This window comes from Numida meleagris, chromosome 1 (genome assembly GCF_002078875.1).
Source record: "Numida meleagris isolate 19003 breed g44 Domestic line chromosome 1, NumMel1.0, whole genome shotgun sequence".
NCBI classification, from domain to species: Eukaryota; Metazoa; Chordata; class Aves; order Galliformes; family Numididae; genus Numida; species Numida meleagris.
The window spans coordinates 122,737,251-122,758,082 of record NC_034409.1 but is presented as its reverse complement, the minus strand read 5'-3'; the positions used below and the strand labels follow the sequence as shown (position 1 = coordinate 122,758,082).

Here is a 20,832-nt window from a genome sequence, read left to right as displayed (position 1 = left end):
AGTTTAAGTGAGTCATTTTAAAGGTGCATAAAATGAAAAAAAAATGCTGAGTAATCTCCCTTTGAAAACAAAGAGAAAGAGCAGTGAATGTGTCTCAAAGTCAGCATTCAAGAGCCAAGACACCTGGAATCTCTCCTCGCTTCTGAAGATTGTGCCTATAGCAGTTAAGTGTCTGAGAACTTAAATGTGCAAATAAGACTGCCTGGCCACAACAAAAGAGTTATTTTTATTTTCTGAATAGGTAGAAGTCCTTAGTTTTTCCCGTGATTTAATTCTTTGCTATTAGCGCTCTCTTGTGGCTGTTGTTTTCATTGAACAGTTAAAGGGCATTTTAACGACCAACATGTTAAGTTAGCGATTTCTTCCTTAGAATATGATCTCTTGGATAAGAGTTCCTAAATCAAGTAGGATAATTTATATTTTAATGATGCAGGTAGGGCAGTCTAGAGAAAGGCATCCATAATGTGCTTCCCAAGAGGTATCAAAGGGGGAGTACGCCTACTGCCTGTTCAGGTTTTTAACTGTTTTTTGTCTTTGTATTTCTAGTGGCGAGCTATATCCCTGAGAAAAGCTGGCCAAGAGGTTAGTGGGAAGTGAAGTTCATGTTTACAGCCACGGTCAGACACCAGAGGGACTGGAACCGCCACCATCAGCAACGCACTGGAAAGCAGATGCTGCTTGTTCTGTGCCTCTGCTCTCCGTGATAAGCAGATCACTTGCCATAACTTTGGTTGTGAAAACAAGCAAAATATGGATCTGAGAAACCTTTATCAGTGAAACTGATAAGCGTGTTCCTGGTCAAGGTTTTTCAGGCTGAATCACAGTTTTCTAGTTCTGGGGATGGCAGTGAAGCTCGGGGTAACTCTTGGCCAGTTCTGCTTTCAAGTTAAAAGGATCTTAAGTCTCCGTAAGGAGCTCAAGCTTTCTCGAAGCTCAGATTGTGGCATGCAGGAATTTTCATTGAGCTAGGAATCTTGTTTCCTGTTTTCATTAAAAACTGCCTTTTTCTTAAAAGTTTAGTTTGTTACTGTATAGACTGAGTACCATCACAATTACAAATCCAGTGTCATAACTTCATTGTCATGCCAGAATTAGTACCCAGTGTATGAAGTTGGCTGTAGGCTGCTTTTCTTTCTACACTGTAATGCAACAGCAAGTTAAAAAAATGATCCCAGGGTACTTACTTAGCTCTCCTCTCTTGGAGGGGAGCAGGCTCATGACTGAAATAAGGCCTTGAATGAGAGAGCTTTTCCCCTCAAAATACTGAAAAGTCTTTGTTCTTAAGTATGCTTAAATCTTTGTGCATGGCATTAGTCTGAAAAAAGCTTCTGAAAGCCAAATTAAAATAACTATTAGTCAACTGTGTTTTCAGGGCGAGGTTTTCCTTTAACATTATGGAGATGCTTGCTTTTTTTTTTTTTTTACTTGTCTTTCCTCTTTTTGACATTGTAGCAATGGAATTCTAATACTGTTAGCTCTTTAGATAATGCATTCATTAGTACTCACAGTATGCAATTTATAATTATACTAGGTCAAGTGAAGATGGGCCTCTTGCAGGACATTCTAGAAACAATCCCTTCTTCCACGATTTTGCTTTTCTCTTTTGCTGAGCAGTCTGAAAAAGCATTTGTCACTGTGTATCCTTGTTCACATGGTAATAATAATGTAGATTTTAAACTCTTAGAAACAATGTTGGAAAAGTGACCCATAAAATGAAAGTCTGTCTCTGTCTGGACTCAGTGGGTGTGCAAGTGTGTTAGTGTTGATAAGCAAGAGATCATGCTAAGTTACCTTCATTCAGGTAACTCGCAAGAACAGCTCATTGTAATAGCTTATACATGAGAATGTAATACCTTCACCTTTATATAATATGCAGTCATTTTTGGATAGAATATTGCAATCTGGCTAAGAAAATTTTAGCCCTCTGTCGTCTAATTTCCAGCAAGTTCCCACAGTGGAACTACAGGATGCTTTTGCAATTGTAAAATTCTGCCTTACGCTGTTTTAACTAGATTTCTGACTGAAATGCAAATATTCTTTCATAAAATAAGATCTCTTCTTGTCCTTTTGCCCACTTCTCCTTCCTGAATTTGGGGAATTAGGGAAATCAGTGGTACTTCCAACATTTCCTTTGCAGTTATAAGCACATTCTCCTGTGACCTGTGGAAAGCAGTTCGTTTTGCATACTTAAGAATTGGGTCCAGCAATTGGTTAAGAATGCTGTGGTGAAGCAAGTTTCATGTGGCAATCACTGGTACGTTACAGCACAGAACCAATACAAATGCATGGTCCTACATGAACCTAAGGAAAACCTAGTCTGAGCACATTCCAGTGTTTAAGAAGAACATTTCTCTTTCTCTTCCTTATGGACTGGTTCTTAAGGGCACAGTAGAAATGGATATATTTTTTAACCTTCCCCCAAATAACCTCTGTGCAACTTGTTTCTACATCCTCAGGTATGATGGTAGTCAGCAACCATAACAAGCTTACACATACAAATCTGGCCAGTTACAAGGGAGTAGGAGTGTGAATGTAGAATGAAGTTGGTGTTTTCAAAAGGCGTAAAAATAGAATGTCCTTGAGAAGAGTTCCCCTGAATTTTCATAGTCAGTTTTCCTGTGGAATGGGAGGACATAGCTGTGACTTTTCTCCATAGGCAGAGATGATTCCCAGTGCCTTTCTGTGTATTTAGGTCATTAATTTCTAGGGATATCACGGGCTGCCTCTCTCCCTGGGGAAGTGTTGCTCTCTGACAGGACTGGCTGGCTGGTTTTCACGTAAAGCAACTTTTATAGGAAGAATATGACTTAGATGCTGCTGAAAACCCATCAGATCTTAAGAGGCCCAGGTGCTCTGGTGATATCTTTTAGCTTTGCTACTTCAGCAGATTTGTAATCTCCCAGGTGACAGTAACTTCTTTACAATGCAGTGTCCCAGCCTGGACCATTAACTTGCACATTTGCTTTGAAGACTGCAAAAGCAAAGGAGGAAACAACTGGAAGAAACAATTTAAACAGGTGTAATCTCAATACGTTTTCCAAGTGCCATTTCAAGCACCACTGCAAATTAACAATGGAAATTGCTCTGCCGTCCTGCTCCCCCAGGAGTCTCCAGGTTTGATTTCCCGGCCTTCCTCAGCTTTCTCAGGTGAGCAGGGCAGGCAGTGCATACCAGGGCCTATCTGCTAGAGTCCTTGGTGTGACTAACCAAAACTGCTGTGGCCCCTTGGCGTGGAGCGGCAACAAGGCTCCTTCACAAATCTAATTATAGTCTCTAAGCCGACGCAGCAGCACGGATTAGTGCAGGAGGAGGAGGAGAGGACAGTCTTTGTCTGGAGGGCGGCAGGGGTCCTGGCTCTGCTCTGCTTTGGCTGTGGGCTGAGGCCCAGGCACACACCCATGTGTGCTGTGTGGGCCCGAGGCAGCCCCATGGGGCCGGGAACTGTACTTGGGGCCTGATGAGGAGCTGCTGCCTGAGGTCAGGGCTGTGGGTAGGTACCAGGGGACAGGGCTCTGCTGGGCTGGCAGGAATGGAGCTCCTGAGTTCTCCAGCCATGCGGCTGGTGGTTGAACCTGGGGAGTGCAGCTGCTGGGGGTGCACCTCGGTTGGCTTCTTGTGTTTTTTTTTTTCTGTGTGGAAAGAGGAAGAGCCACACTGCATTGTCGTGATTGTGTCTGATTAAAATTTTGTAATAGGATCACTGAAGCGAAGTGGACATGTGGGAAATAGGAGAGGTAACTCGGAGAGAAGCGTTTTGTCATCTCTTTGCCCATTTCCCTCCTGTTTCTGACAGATTCAGCATCTCTGCTCCTTGTCACTGAGCAGAACTGCTCATCACGCAGTGAGGGCACACACTGAGGCTGGTTCATGGCTGCTGCTCTAGAATCTGAGAGGTCTGCAGCCCATCTTCTTGGACTGCTCTCTTCATCCCAGTGTGCGGGTGTTGGTCATCAGGACTAGCACAGTAGCAAAGTTAGTCTGTTGGGGAAACCTGAAGTGTTAAGACTGGAGAGTTGTTCAGTCTTTCGCTTTTACTGATGTGAAAAGGAAATCCAATGGAAAAAATTTCCCTGACTGTGTGCTGTCAGCTATGGGCACAGCTCAAGTCGAGGTCACATAGGGATGCACAGGGATTTTTAGGGTACAGCGCAGGAGGAAATTAGTGTGCGTGTACATGGCGTGAGACCAGAGTAGTTGTTTTTGTATTCTGCCTGCACATCTAAAGAAGGGGTTGTGGGACTTCTTTTCAAGTAGGAAAAGTATGTGTGATAGTGAGCAACACTGGAAAAAAGAAAAATATTCACACTTCTGCAGTTTTGGAGAAGGGAGCTGTTAAATGATAAGTTTGGCAGAGGGGAATTTTGTTACTGATGCCAGGACCGTCGCTACTTCCTGCTCTTCAAGAACATATGCTGTGAAGGTGGGGTGCCAGAGCAGGGGCTCAGAATGTGCTTCTCTCTCTATCTGCTTAGTGGTGACCAGACAGCTCCATTAGAAAAATCGTTAATCTCGTGAGGCTAATGGAGCTTCCCTCCAGCATGAAATGCTCAAGCAGGAACTGCCTGATGCATCTGTGGGGAATGATCCCAGCAGAGTTAGGGTCAACTTCTGTGGGTTCCTGGTGATTTATAATAAGGCGTGATAATGTGTGGTAGAGATTGGCACGTAAAAACATCACACATTTCTGCTAACCTCACTGAACTTCAAGTGAAGCTATAAAATACTGAACTTTCTTCAGTCACTTGGAGAACATATGTGGTATTCACTGTGTCTCCTTTTTCAGCAAATGTTGTTTTTATATATCAAAGACATCTTTTCTGTTCTTTGAGGCTGCTTAAAGCTCCATTGCGGAGGTTTATACCGCCCTAACACCGTTATTACAACCTACATTGGTTTTTTTTCCAGCAAAAGGAGGCTAGATCGAATATAAACAACACAAACAGCTGAGAAGTCACTGACAGAAAAAGCCATATTCACCACTCCAGATTTAAAAATGGTGATGTAATCATGACTTGCAAGGTGGATGTAGTATCATTATTTATTATGAGATTTTCCACAAATACTTTGCATCAGGATCCTTAACTTGGTTTGTGCAGGAGAAATGTGCAGATGAATTCAGTTAGTAAACTACTCAGTCATGTAAAGGGATGCTGATAACCCTCCTTGCTGCTTTTTAGTACAGTTTTTAGCAGTAGAAGTAATTACAAAAAGCTAATTACAAATTAGCTTTTTTTTCTGTATTTCATCATCCACCGTAACTGATCTGGCCCTGGAAAATCATGAATGTGGTTTCTAATTTGGTCTCTTTGTACCCAAACATGTTGCAGCTGCAGATTTTTTAGTTTTATTTTTGCCAGTTTGACTCTCTTGTAAAACGTAGTAGCAATTAGGGTGACTAAAGATTTAGATCTGAAGGGGTAGTGTGAGGTGGGATAAAGAGGAATAATATATTGAAGGTTTGTGTTGTTATTGCAGTGAGGTGATTCTGTTTCCAGTCTTGCTAGGAAAACAGCTTTTATTTTGCTATGAAGTTACTTAACTCAGCTTTCAAGTCGAATGGTGCTAAATTGGGTGCATATCTTGGCACATTCAGTTTCTGCAAAATAAGCCTCAAAGTCTGAAAGAATGTTATCCGCTAAACAATGTCAGCTCTACTCTGGGAGTCTCGGAAATCAGAGTTTCCTGATAAAACTTTAAACTTCCAACTCTAATGGGTTTTGAATGTTTTAAGGTTGCCGTATGTCTGCTCAGAATAAGGTTTGTCTGTATTCCTCAGGCATCCAAATCGTGGGAAACAGCATTGCTGCCGTTAATAGACTAAGTAGGATTTGGGGTATTTGATCAACATAAATTCATTGATGTCTTGAGTGTGTTTGTACTCAGATTGGTTCCTCACCCAGACCAGCAGCTCAGACTGACAACTTGTCTGCATCCACCATTGCTGTCCTGGGGCAGTGATTAGTAAGGTGGTTGTAGTGGGATGATGCTTTGACAGAAGGATTGCCAGATGGATGTTTTCAGGTTTACTGCATTCCCTTTTTGTGAAGTGTTGGTCATAGTTGGTGCCTGCATTTCTCAAATGGTATCAGGTTACTGAGTGGAGGAATCAAGCCCTCTCTTTTCAGGATTCAGACGTACTGCTCTGTGTGTGACAGAGGGAGGAAGTTTTGGATGGGTGGACATGCGGAGAATTCTGTGATCCTTTAAGTACAGCACTGTGCAGGATAGCAAAGGGATCCATCTTCTCCAAGCACAGCTGCTGTATCCTTCTCCACCAGAGCCATAGGAGGAAAAGTACCCCTTTGTCTGGATGACCGAGGTACTCATCCAAAAAAGATGATGTGAGGAAAAAGGAGTCATTCTTACCCATTCTTGCTTCTGCAGCCATCAGCTGGATCTTAGTTTTGCCTAACCACTGTGTCCATACCTGCACTGTCCTGTGGCAGGGAGGGCTGAAGCTGGAGTCCAGCTCTGTACCCAACAGAATGAAGTTCTGTTCAGAACAGAACAGAATGAAGGGACATTGAGCAGACTCAGTGGAGGCGCCAGTTGCTTTCAGCCCACTCCCTCCAGCCTCCCTCTGCCCTCAGGGATGAAGGTGGTGGCCTTGCCTTCTTCAGGCAGAGCCCCTCTACTTCAGTTAAGACTGTCTACTCAAAATCTTGAAGAAACTGAGCCCAGATTAATATGTGCATAGGCAAGAGGAGCTGGTAGTTCAAGAAGCTACGTTAATAAACCTTTTTCCTATGGAGAAATCATAAATGGATAAGTGTTTCAAATTGTCCTGCTTCTTGTTGTAATGTTGTTATGGCTGCTGTTATCCATTGGATACAAAAAGAGGATAAAACATGAAATTGAACAGTTAGCTTCTCCATCTGCAATCTCAGCTACACTCGGGAGGTAAAGAAGGAGAGATTAACTCAGAAGGCAATTGTGCAACTATAACTAACTACCTTATGCCTCAGGTTTCCAACATGTTAGGGCAGCTGAGACTGCATGCCCAAATTGTGAGCTCTCTAATGTGCCAAGACTTAGATCTAATGTCTGTTTTAATCTGAAAATAGTTACTACGACAGTAAAAATCCCTTTTAAAAAGTAATGTCATATTTCTTAGTGCTTTACAGTTGCAAGTTACATCTCCAAAAACCATATCCAGTGGAAGCACTGTAAGTGTTTATTATGTGTAGTCCAGAAGGGGTCCTGCAGAAATGGTTTTCCTACTTACATTTTTCATCTCTAGTGCAGCAGTTTTTTCCTTTCAAATCTCAGTTGCCCTTCTGAGATGATGATGCCTTGAGGGACATTTTCTGCAGAAAAAAGAAAATTATTCAGTTATTCATTAATGTGAGATATATTGAAATTTTTTCAACAGTGTTGCACTCATCCTTTGTCTCATTTGTGGCTAAGCTGGATTAAATGGATCTCAGATGCTGTGTGGCATGGCCAGAATTTATTTGGAAGATCACTTGAGAATCTTGGTTGTTGTGATAATAAACTTGGACTCAAATCTGGAATAGTTAATGAATGCAAGCTCTTAAATAGATGAACAAAAAGACTTCATGTTGAGCCTCTTGAGTTACTTTCAATTTTTATTCCCATGACTTCTCTGACTTGAAGGACTGTATCACTGGTAATGGAGATCTGTGTTATTGTTTTAAATATTTGTTTCATTAAATACCATTCCTGCAGCATGTCTGATTTAGCCTTTTTTTTTTGTGAACAATTTTACCACACAAAATGCAGCTGAGGTTGCATCACTCTCTATGTTTCTATACAACCACTGCACGTGTGTTCTCAACAGAGGTTTAGGAAAAGCTTTCAGGTAGAGAAGTCAGGTAGTTGGGTCACAAATCTGTCGTTCTGTCTAAATTCCCTTGTTGGTGGCGTTGGCTGATACTACTTTGGGTATTTCTTTTATTAGTTCTTACTGAACCAAAATCATTTATTTCACTGTATTTGGGAGGGACGGATGTGATGTTAAACTTGAGTATGTTTCAGAATAGCTGTGAAAAGCCAGAATTTTTTCTGTTGCTCTGACTCTGATGTAGTTGGAGAATTGAGTTATAGTACTGATGAAGAAGTACAAGAAATGGGAAGCAGAACTGTATTCAGTCCTTGGTGTGGCACTGTGGGTCTTGCAGTGTCAGGACAGCTTCAGACAGATAAGAGGGGATACTTATTCCCTGAAGAAAACAGAGGCGAGTTTGCACCAGTTCCAGATTAGGAATAAGTGGCTAGGGGTTAACAGTGATGCATCCTCAGTGTGTCAGTGTAGCTTCTAGGTTTCAGAAGAAAGTACCATCCAACTTCCCAAAGTGGAGAATCAGGAAAATTTGAGCACAAGAAGTTAAAATGTTTGACAAGATGTTTAAAAATGAATTATTGCCATCCACTACCTTACTTCAACTTTTCGAACTACCTTGCAAGTAAGGAGACATACAGTTTCAGAGCAAGATAAAGAATGCCCACTTGAAAGAAAATCATATACTGGGGTTCATTTTCTTGCTTGGAAGTATAGAATTATTGTATGGTGAAGCCAGCTTGATTTTATGGAGCTCGTGATGCTGATTTTGAAGTTTACAGGCTGGAGAAAGCTCACTTGGCAACGCAGCTTTATTAGAGTAAGTAGGGTGAGGTGAACTGGATCAGAGACAGCTAAGAGAAATCAGGGGTTTCTTTCTGAGGAGAGCATTTTGTCTGATGATCTTGTCTGTATATTTCTGAAATGTACTGTGGATTTTGATGGAACAAAACATGTTTATGTTGATAGTTACTTGTAAATTCATAAATAGAAGGATAACCCTCTGGATGTTGGCGATTCGGAATATATCTGTTGTTCTCTCACCTTCCCCTAAGGTGGCCAATGCTATACACTACTATGCAGTGTTAGAGTGGACAGCCCACCTTCTCAATTTACAAAGGTATTGCAGAAGCAGAAAAAAAAATGGGTGTATGTGTCATCACCTTGTTCTGCAATGTTTGTTTCCTTCCGAGGCTCTATATACAAGGGGTAGTGAGCTGGAAACCAGGCGCAGCAGATGCAGAAGATGAAGAACTTCAGAGGTTTCTATACCTCTGTGGACAGTGGGGAGAAGACCATGAGAAAGAAGGAAGCTGTTTCTCCTCAGGACTGCTGCAGATGGGGCAGTGAGGAAGAGCAGGCAAAGTTGGCGTCCCTGGAGACCGATGGACTTGATGCCAGGGCCTTATAAAGACGGGCTGTTTGACAATAGGTTAAGGATCTCAAACAGGAGGAATTTAAAAAAAACAAGACAGTATTTTCTTCATTTCCCTTTCTTTCATCCTTCCAAGCCTGCTCATTGCTTGAGAAAATAAGATTTGCCAAGTTAGTAAGTAGTACAGTTGTTTGCACCCTTGAAGATTTATTTTCCTGTTTCTAAAGCAAGAGAGTATGTTTGTGCACACACTCTTTTCCTCATCCAGTGGCTGAAAATTTTTGGAGTTATCCTTAGTCCATCTTGTGTGTACACAATACATATGGCTTAAATGTCTCTGCTGTGACCTGAAAAAAACAAAATGTCATTTTCAGTAAGCTGCTTACCTAGCTAGATGCTATGCTGCTGAAGAATGTGCTGATGAAGGGAGAGGACAGATTGCTGCTGGGCCAGTTCTGATTTTCAGCTGAGTTCTCTCCTCCCATTTAAACGTGGCATCAATTCACTCATTCTACCATGGCTCCTCTGATTGCAAGTGTTGTCACTGACATTGTGTTCTGTGAGTTAAAGAGGCAAATTCTGGACTTTTTGTGTTTTATTTAGTCATGTGTACATCAGTCAGTCAGCACAGACATCCACATGTGGTATGTGGGTTACAGTTTTTTAGCTGTACTGTGTTGATTATTCTTAGCTTGTATATAATGTGGGATTTTTGCATGTAGATGTATGGAAATTTCATAGTTGTTGGAAAATTCTGCTCTGAAGCCTAATGTGAATTCACACCAGCAAATTATCCTTAACCAAATAGATTTTGAAAGCAGTTTAGGCAAACCATTAAGTAATTCTTAACTGAGCTCCCCAATCTAGTATAATTAAGTAGACCGATAGACTAAATTTACTTCATATGCAGTATCATAGAGTCATAGAACTGCTAAGGTTGGAAAAGACCTCTAAGATCACCTAGTCCAACCACCAACCCATCCCCAACATGCCCACTCACCATATCCCTCAGTGCCACATCTGCATGTTTCTTGAACATCTCCAGGGATGATGACTCCACCAGTTCCCTGGGCAACCTGTTCCAATGCCTCACCACTCTTTCTGAGAAGAAGTATTTCCTCGTATCCAACCTGAACCTCCCGTGGTCCAACTTAAAAAAAGGCATAAATGAAAATTAAGAACCGAGGACTCGAGCTCAAGTCATTCAGTCCACAAGAGCAGTGCTGGGTGAGTTCTCTAGCTGCTAGGCTAAACCATCTCCCTAATATTTTTTGCCAGCTCCTAGATATATTTTTATTGGGTTATTAAGTGGCTGCAGTGCCATCTTCCATCACTGTGACTGTCCATCTGACCCTGCAAGCAGATCTGCAAAACAAGCCTGTATGACTGCCAGACTGAGGACACGGGCTACGCTCTTGGAGAGAGAGGGACAGCTCACTGCAACTAAATCTGGGCAGGAGGACACTGGACAAGGCTGTGGGTTGGGGAGAGGAAAGGAGGCAAAGGCTGAGGCAGGTGCACGCAGCAGCAGGCCAGGGCGTTCCCTGATTCCTCCATGAAGAGAGGTGGCAGAGCTGCACTCGCATGTGGGAGATGAGGGTATGAATGTGTCCTGTGACGAGCTTCTCTAGTTGCAGGGATCAGGAGTTGAGTAGGCTGCTCTTAAATAAGTCTTGTTCATTACTTCTTCATGGTTATCAAGTTGTTAACAGCTTGCTTAATTAAGATACAATCTTCTTCTATTAATAGTGTGTTTTCAGTATGTTTTAACCAGAAAGGTATTTGGGAAGATAGAGGGATTCATGTAGCCTAACTTTCTTTAGTTTTTTGCGCTCATCAAAATCACTTTGATTTTGAAAAGGGTTGAGGACATCAAGTAGGTGGTAGATTTATCTTCGGACAACAAGGCTGTTAGTGACTTTTCTTCTTTGTATGAAAATTCTTTGATTCCTACTCATGGGTTTCTGTGTTGTATGAGATTCCCAGCTACTTGCTCTCCCAGCTGATCACCTTCTGCAGTTTGTGTCTGTGCATTAAATACGCAGTGTCGGATATTGGGATTAGCCAGTGGCTAATCCAGCTGTCAAAAGACAAGGGGAGGTGTGCAGCAGGGCTCAGCTGTCTGCGGTCAGAGGAGAGTTTTCTCATATACCAGGCTGATAAGTTTTCGTCATTGATTCATCCCATTCCAATGAGATATGTCACAGGGGATTTTCCTGAAAGAATAGAAAATATGCTAATATTCCAACAGAGTTTGCTCTAACAAGCAGATGGGTTATGTGCTGCTGCTAATGAGGAAAGCAGAGTCTTGAAATGAAAACCCCTAGTATGGGTTGAGTGTTTCCAATAGTAATTTGTATTCATATGTGTTGTCCCAGTGCATTACTCGTAATCTAACATTAAAATTGCTATTGAGAATTTTTATTTCTATTTTTTTATGTTAAGAACGTCATCTTTTATGTCACTTTTTATGCTATCTTGCTGGCAAAATAGAGTAGCTTTTTACATCTCATATTAGCAGTACTTGGTCAGTTATGACATCCAAGTATTTGAATTTAATCTTTGTGAAACACCTAGTATTAAAGCTTTCAAACAAATTTCATCCTAGATAAAGTCCCATTCAATCTTTCTCTGTATTCAGGGAGTACATGTGAAAGAGAAGTGTTGTTTCTTTGAAGCTCAGAAGACAGCTGTAGTTCCAAAAGGCATTGCCTTAGAATACATACCAAGGTGATATTTACCATTAGTTTTTCAGGTATACTTTTCACCATGGAGAACCATTTTGCACATTTTCAGTTCAATCTCTGTATAAGTGAGGGTGTGATCTGCGTGCCTTAGCTAGGAAGATGCACTTTTTTTGCTTTTGAGAGGGGATTTAGGCACTGATATGGCTTGCCCAAACAAAGCCTGAGCTTACCATCCTTCATTGAAAGGGACATTTAAGACTCTCCTGTGTGGATGATGTGAACTCTGACATGGAGCATACTAGGGAAAAAAAACACATTGAGATTGCTGATGTCTAGTCTCAGGACAGCAGAGATTTAGGGCATCCAGGATTGAATGTAAGTGAAAGGCAGTGGGCAGCCTTATGGAAGGAGAGCAAAGTGAATCAGCTCTAGCAAGCAATCAGGGAGACAAATTCAGAAGTTGAATGTGGGTCAGGTTTAGCAGGGACTAAGTTTGTTGGGAGGGCCAAAAACAAGGTGTTAGAAGTACAAAGCCATCAACTTGGACAGAGAAGTCATGGCACTCTGAAAATCTTAGGAAGTGACTTTACGTGTATGACAGAAAAAAAGAAGAATGAGGAATAAGCTTATTTGAATTAACTGTATTGCTGGTGAATGACAGTGATACATTTGCTTCAAAATATATCACGGGAGTTCTTTAATTGTGTGTGTCAAGGCCCTTTAATAAGGGATTGTTGAATGAAAATTTTCAGAGCCTTTCTGTGGTTTTCTTCCTTTTCTTCTTCCCATGCAAAATCACGCCCTTCCTCTCCCCATTTCCAGAGAAAGAGAGGAAGAGATAAAGTGAGAGAGAGACTGTACTTAGGCAAGATGTTCAACGTCATGTTTTCTGTGCATTGGCCTCCTTTTAAAATTGCATTTTCCCATTGTTTAGTTTGCTGTTACATACAGAGATACAGACAGGTACGCAGGGAGTCAGAAAAACAGCGAAAATGATAAGGGGGGAGGAGTGCACTACATTTATCCTAAAGCTTCCTTATGAGATTGATAACAACTGTTTGAAGCTAGATTAGAATTGTCTATGGATGTATTGAGTCATTGAGAATGGTACAAGAAACATTCATTTTCCTTATATGAATTTGCTGCTGGCCCTTTTTCTTATGCCAAACTGTAGATATTTCATTCTTGTGTTATCCGGGCAGGTAGATCAGCCAGTAGTGACTAAAGTAATATGAAGCAATCTGAATTCTACAAACATGGTTTCCTGAGAGAGAAAATACCCGATGTCTTTGTCTGCGGAGGGTGACAGCTGGGGAAGAAAGGAGACATTTTGACCAAATAAGTGCTCATTCCATAGAGCATCTAAATTGTTCAGGAAGGTGATTGCCCTGTTCTAGTTGTGAATTCTCAGGCTAGGCTCTTGGGTAAGGTTTTCACAATTGGCAGCTAAAAGTACGTTGAAATGTTTTTCAAAGGAAATATGGTAACATTGCTATTTCTTGTTGTTATTTGAGGACTCTGTGGGTAACTATCTTCATGGTGGTTTTCAGCACCATATTTTTTCTCTGAGGATTTGGAATACTAAAAAATCTGTTCTTTTTTTTTTCCATAAATTAAGTGATTTGATAGTTTGTTTGCTGTGTTTTCTTACATACCCATTTAATTGCATCATTGATTGTTCTACTAGTGCCTTTAATCCGTGGAGCACAAGATTTATCAACTGAAAAAAAAAAAAAGCAAAAAACAACCACATAGTTCGGAGATCCCAAAGACTGAGTTCTTGCGTGGTTGACATAGGGCAAGTAACTGGCAATTGTAAGAACGTTTGAGAGGCTTGTTTTCCCTGGGACCAACAGCTGTGGCATGACTTGGTTGGATTGACTTTGAAACACAGTGTGAGAGCAGCTTGTGAGGCATACAATTCAGTGCATGCAGTGGCTGCCTTTCGGTAGCATGTCCGAATGTGCTCCCTTCTTGTTTGAAAATGCAGCTGAATTGAGTGCTTGAACTTCAAACTCCTGTAGGTTGCCATTTTATCTTGGTGCTGAAGCCAATTCTGGAACTTGCAGGGAAGTTGTACCATTAAAACACATGGGCTATACAGTATTGCTGCTGTAATCTAAGCCACTATTTCTAATCTCTGTACCCTGTGAAATTCAGAATGTCTTTCTTAATGACTTCCAAACAGTAACTATAAAAGGACAGATGTATTCTGAAGAACAGTAAAGGAAAGGTTGGTTTATTGCTCAACTATTTGCACACCACATGTCATTGATGCAACTAACTCACTGCTTATAACCGATAGAAATTGGTTTTCCCTTTGTATCATGTCTTCACTACTTACCAGTGTTCTCCTTCCAGCAGTTTTTGCAAATGTATTGGTAGAAAGGCACTGTCAGTGAAATGCTTATATTAATGCTTCCATTTATGCTTGAGGTTTTCAGGGTTGTAGGTTCGGATGATCTCATTCTGTCACTCAGAATTAATACAGAGATGTTACATTAAAATATAAATGCTCTGCTTCCAGCATCTTTAGTTGCCTGCAAAATAGTCTGATTTCAAGACTTCTAATCTTTTATTTCCTGTTCTCCTACCCATTTGTACTGAGGTTTGGAATCTGTATTCTATACTGCTCTGTTTATTGTTAGAAAACCAGTTTATTGAAGTGCAGGAAATACTAAATGTAATTAAATGATGTGAGTCCAACAGAAAGCAATGCTGATTATGCATAGTAAATTAGTTTTTCATCATAGGATCATAGAATGGTCTGGGTTGAAAAGGACCTCAAAGGTCATTGAGTTTCAAACCCTCTGCTGAGTGCAAGGTCGCCAACCACTAGACCAGGCTGCCCAGAGCCACGTCCAGCCTGGCCTTGAATGCCTCCATGGACAGGGCATCCACAACCTCCTTGGGCAACCGTGTTCCATGTTTGTGTCATGTTGCAGACTTCATCAAAAGCAGGTGTCTAGTTGATTCCACCCTGCGGGTATCCCACGAGTATTTTTTTTAGACTGCTCATTCAAAAAAATTATATCAAAAAAAAAAGTACTCTCAAAAGATACATGTGTCCACTGACACCAAAATGAAGCAGAACTTAATGGTTCTTGTCCACTTGACTTGCCTCATGTCACAACTCAGCCTAGTCTGTTCCTCCCATTGTTTGGCTGCTCAGGAAGATGAAAGTGGTGGTGGATATTGTAGCACAGGAAATGCCGTCTGAAAATGATGTTAATGAGGCGAGAAATTATCTTATGAAGATCTTGAGAAGTTCCATGAGGTACAGTACAGACTTTACAAGTGCATCCCTTTTGTTCCTTCCCACTGACTGAACTCCTCCTCCATATGCCAAATCCATAGCAAACCACTGCAGAAATCCTCTTTCCCTAACCCTTGTCTCCTCATACTCCAAACGTTGCTTGTGTTGTGCTAGTTTTCTAGTCTTGTGTTTCCTTTGTTCACCACACTAAAGTAATTGTCTCACAACAAACTTTTTTTGCTGAATTGATGCCTGAAAGGTATATTGAACTTTCCTAAATGTGTATTTACAGTTTGCCTGGCTGATATCAGTAACATTGGAGTGAGGGGTGGAAAGGAAACCCTGCAATGCTCTGTGCAGCTGAACGGTGGAACATTTCTTCCCCATACCTAAATATAAACTTGGGGTCCTTGGAATATGTAAGGACTGTCTGGAGCTGAGCACCATGTGGCTGAAGTGAAGAATCTTCACTTGTTTTCACAGAGAATATTTTGTTTTCTCCATTCACTCTTTTAGTTTCATATCCTACCAAGGAACATACTGACGCTCTGCTCAGCTGTTTTCTCTTTTGTCATGTGTGGAAGAGTAGGCTTTTGTTTACGGAAACAATTACTTCTTTTTTTAGTGACGGTAATGATGCCACACTTCTTAGTGAAATTACAGTTTCCCTGTAGAATTATTATTCTCCTTTTATAACCATGCATGCAGAGTTTGGAAAGGCAATTCATCATTGAATTCATCAGATGTTCCTGAATGCACTCCAAAAAGCCATGTGGTCAAATTGGGTCTGTTTTGAAGATACTGGGCTTATAATGAGCTTTGGTTTTGTTTTCTAGTGGCTGTCTGATAACCCAAATTTTAAAAAGAGAGATGAGTAAAAAAATGTAGAACTGCCCTTAGAGTGTAAATTGAGAGTTGGGAACACTTTCTGTGCTTTGTAAATGATTTTGCAACTTAAATTACCATTAAAAAAATCACAATTATGTAAGTGAAATACATAAGCACATTGAAAAAAAAAGCGCTTAAGAGTTGGGGTCCTATAAGCTTTTGGTTCAGACTGAATTCGAAGGATGGGATTTGTCTTGCCTTAAATCTGATCTAAATTTTAGCTTACGCTTCTCCCAGGAAGAGCCAAAGGGAAGGATAGGATGAATTATCTTCAGGAGATTTCTGCTTTATTCCCAGGGCTATTGAGAGAGTCTAGACAAATGGCCTGTGCTGGGCACGCTTTCACTGAGACACAAATAGGTGAATCCCATCCAGAAGGTTTATGTAACACTGGGGAAGGAGAATGCACTTCTTTCAAGAGTGTTGAGAGGCATTACAAAGCTCTTGGAGAAGGAAATGAAAGCTCTTAATATTAGTTCCTAACCAGGGGAAAAGGGGCAGAGGGTCTTGGAACAGCTTTGCAGAAAGGTTTGTAATGTATGATCTGAGAGCTTACTTTTGGAATTATTAGTTACATCACTTTTACTAACTTGTATGAAGCAATGTCATTAATCCTCCTTCCCATCTCCTGTAAGCACACGCATATAGAATAACCTTACCGAAGCCTTACTATACTGTTGTCGTGTTCTGGAAGAGTTGTTGAAGCTCGTTATTAACTTGAGGTGTTAAAGCTCTGTACACATTTCAGGTGTTCCAAAATTTGTGTTTGTCTGTCTTGGCCACTCAAAAAAAAAAAAAAAAAGCCTCCAAAATAAAAACTGCAGTAAAATTCACACTAGCGCAGACCTTGGAGAATATTGGTATTTCATTGCCTCAAGCATTTTAAAGGAATGTTGGTTAGCTTTTCAAAACTGGCATGCATGTAGAACATCACCTACTTCATTGTCACTTGAAGTTACTGTATTTCTATGCTGTCTGTGTGACTACTGCCCTGCTTCACGTCACCTTGCTGAACTGTTTGCATTAAACTCATACACTCTTCCTCTCTCTTTTCAGAAGAAATGACCTAGCCTGCAGGCCTCACTCCTGGCACGCAACCAAGTTTACAGAAAGTCAACCTGAGATAGCCACGTCACACCTTCCTTCATCCAATGCCTGCACTTCCTGGCACTCACGGTATCATGCAAGGTGAGACTCTGCTGAAGTTACATTGAGCTCCGACGGAAAGACGCGATTAGCGTGGGTCATGTTGAGTGTTTTTTTAAACCCCGAATGCAGTATTGCATTTTACTTCTTTATTATTCCCTGTCCTCTCAATGCTTGAAGAAGGAGCACTGGAAGCTTTACAAATGGATATTTTCAGAAACAATATGTGATAAGTGCATGTGACTGAAAGGTAAGAAATTAGTTTTAAAGGCAGTTAAAAAAAAAAGTTGTGTTTGTAGCTCTGCATTTCATTTCCATGTGCAGTGCAAAATCCTAAACCTTTCTAAGCAAAAAGAAACCATCAAAATTAACATACTTAAAATGAAATAGCAAAGGGAGGGCAAATAGAAAAATACTGCTATAGAATACTAGAAAGCCTTTTCCTAAAGGGAGGATACAGAATATTTTCCTGTCAGACTTTAATGTGTTACTGGTTTTATTAGTGAACTTATCTTTCTGTAATCTGATCTTTCCTATGGCTGTTCTTACTTGTGGAGAGAGATAAACACTGAAAGTTGTTGCGGCTATTGTTTAAAGCACCTTAATGTTTGTTAGGTCTCGTTCAGTGCTATGGAAGAAAGGTTGGCACTTAGGCAGTTCTAGTTGTGAAATTTGAAATAATGCCCGTTTGCATATGGTTGCAAGTCCTTGTGTGATTTCTGCTTGTAGGTAAACATTCTTCAGTACTTTCACAAAGATTTTTTTTCATTTATTTTGTTGCTTTTTTCTTCAGTTCACTGTTGAGCCATAGTCATGCTGGGCATTAAAGAAAATCAGTCTTACATTCCCAGTTTGGAAAGTAGACTTGTGTTTTCTGAGCTTTTTAATTGTACATTCTCTTTAAAACAGAATGGAAGAAATTCATAATTTAAGATTTTATTTTATGCTGTTATTAAAATCTTTTTTTGCATTGTTTGATTTCTTTTGAGGTTCCCTGCTGTTTCTAAAAGAACTTATTATCTGCCATTGCATAAAATATGAAAGTTAACACTTAGAAAGAAATAGTTTTCAAAATGCATTTCATAATACTTCATTAGCAGAATTTTTAGCACATATATTTCTCCAATCCTTGATTATAATTGCTCCTGTTTTACACTGATTTGTAGAGTTTCTGTAGAAAGTTTCTGTAGATAGGCTGAATTAGAGTTAAAGGTTTGTAGACAGTAAGAGAAACAAAATTTAGAAATTCCTGAAATCTATAGAGTTCTGAGTTGCAATGCTACCTTAAGAATATTTCTACTTTCAGCCTACTGAATCTTTTGACTGAGATGCAAATTGATACCAGCTTCCTGTTCTTCTTTATGGTTGTCCTTGTACCTTGTAAAAGTAACATACGAGACACGCCTCTGAAAGTGTGATTTGATAGGAGCTGGCAATATTTAAAGTATCTATTTGTTTTTAATTTGGTTTGTGTGCAGTTTTCAGTGTGTTTGAGCCTAAAGGAAAGGGGGAGGGGACTACAGCAATTCCTTCCTCCTACATAGGAGAAATATCAGCAACTGCTGATAGACATGAATATTAATAAAAAGGGCAAATTCTGCTCTCTCAGATGCTGCTTGGAGAGTTAGTGGCTTCAGCACAGTCGAATACCAGGATATCCAGGGTGTTGCTGTTTCTGAACCCATCAGTCACCTGTGCTGTCCTCTTGAAAGCGTGACTGTTGAAAGATGATTTACTTTGGAGATTTGTCACACCTGGTGTCCAAGACCATTTCCATGACTGAGCTGAATTCACATGGTGGCTCCTGGAGTTCTAGCACTCCCAGGGTGGCAGGCAAAGAATCTGGATATTTTGAGAATCCCAGTTGCAAAGTGGGTTTCTTTGGACTTAGTAGTCTGAAAAAAAAAATAAGAAAGAAAGGAAGAAAAATAAAAGAACCAAGTGGAATGCGGTTCACAGTGTTCAGTAGCAGAAAGGAGCAGTATGTCAGGAAATAATACAAACAGCCTGTGGAGGGGCTATTTCTAGCCAGAGGATCCAGATCCATCCTGGTGATACTTCTGGAGCTTCTTGTGCTTCCTTGAGCTAAGCATCTGAGACTGATCTTCACAACCTAAAATCTGTTCTGAATGTAATACCCCAGTTCTGTCTGTGAGTGTGAGAACTAAATCACCTGTAAATCGTGGAAGGCTCAACCAAGAGGAGAGATGCCTGTTCTTTTCCAAATGGGATATACTTGGATTTGACAGAAGGGAAGGAGCAGCAGATCCAAACAACCCTCTGAAAATTCTCATTGCTACCTAGGTAGATGCTAGATTAAGGCATTGGTTTATTTCTTTTTTTTTGGTTTGTTTGTTTCTTTTTTGAACTCAGACCTTTGATAAGGTGCACGAAGCTAGAGAAAGAAAGAGCGGAAGAGACTTGTGTAAATAGGAGAGGGCATAGTTCTGGAGCCCTGATGTCCACATCCACCATTCTGTGTGTGTTTTCTATCATGTGACTTCTGTGCAAAAGCTATAAGTGATCTTGGGAGTGCTGGGCTGAGTGTGTGAACTTCAAACGCTTCAGTGGCAGGTCTAGTGAGTCAGGTCTCGTATAGCTTTGGTGCCTTAATTTCCCATTAAGAAGTGCCTTCACAAAGTGGATGCAGGCTTTTTTCCTAGCCCACCCTAGACTATGGCTGACAGCACTTTTCTGGGTGTCCCAAGTTGCTAAAAGTTTAGACCCCACATTTTCTTCCCTTAGGATATGCTGTAAAAGAGGATCATATATCATTTTCTTTTTCATTCTGACCCAGTGCGTAGCTGAAGCCAGTTATCTACTTTACTTTGTTATAGCCTTAAAAGTGTGAGTGTAAGGCTAGTAAGCTTTGATAAGGCTGCTTAAACTGAGATTTTGAGGAAAATTACAGTCACGTACACCTGATCTGTTAGTCCACGTGGCCTGAATACTGCCTGATTTGCTCAGGTGATATCATTTCTGGGGGGAACCCAGAAGCAGAAACTCATGCCTCAGGTTTGGGATGGGCTTGTTGGCCAAAGTGGACAAAAAAAATATATATTTGTAGATTATTCCTGGCATTTATCTCCCAGTATTCCATGGATACTTTTGTGAATGCACTGAAAAAAAAATAAAAAATTGAGGATAATCTGGAATACCAGATTGTCAATAGAAATGGCTCTTGAACTACATTCTGTGCCAGAGTGTGTGGGAGGATTACCCCTCAAGTAAGGACCGTGGGAGGCTGTGCTTTGCAATAACACAACATTAGAAACTTTGCTGTCCTTTCTATGAAGATTTTATTGCATTTATTGGGTTTCCTTTAAGTATTTTCTAGCAGACCTCTGAACTCCTACTCTGATTGTCTCTGCTTCACATTTGATACCAGCAGATCTGTAAACTGGAATCAGAGGCAGAAGCGTCACCTTTATTTCAGTCAATGCCACGTATCTTCTTAGTGCTGAAAAGGGAAAAGAAAACTGTAGTTCAAAACCACAGCAATTCATACCTGTATCTAGCTTAAATTCTTCATTAACGACAGAGATTCTAATGACTGAGACACTTTTTACATGAACTATAGTATCTGCTTAAGAGATAAATTAAAACCTTTTTAAGTATCCAGTGAAATGCTTTGAAGTGCTGACAATGAAAGAAGGAAAGAACAAACAAAAACACAAGA

The 20,832-nt window shown here is 40.6% G+C and overlaps 1 protein-coding gene across 4 annotated transcripts in view; it reads left to right on the top strand.

Annotated features, from left to right (window-relative positions):
* SHROOM2 (shroom family member 2) overlaps positions 1-20,832 on the top strand; it is a 125,116-nt gene that overhangs the window by 59,752 nt on the left and 44,532 nt on the right. For 2 of the 4 annotated variants that reach the window (XM_021410800.1, XM_021410816.1), the window contains exon 3: positions 17,064-17,195. In XM_021410800.1, the coding sequence (XP_021266475.1) occupies positions 17,064-17,195 (132 nt within the window). The other 2 variants (XM_021410810.1, XM_021410819.1) reach the window with 2 other exon arrangements.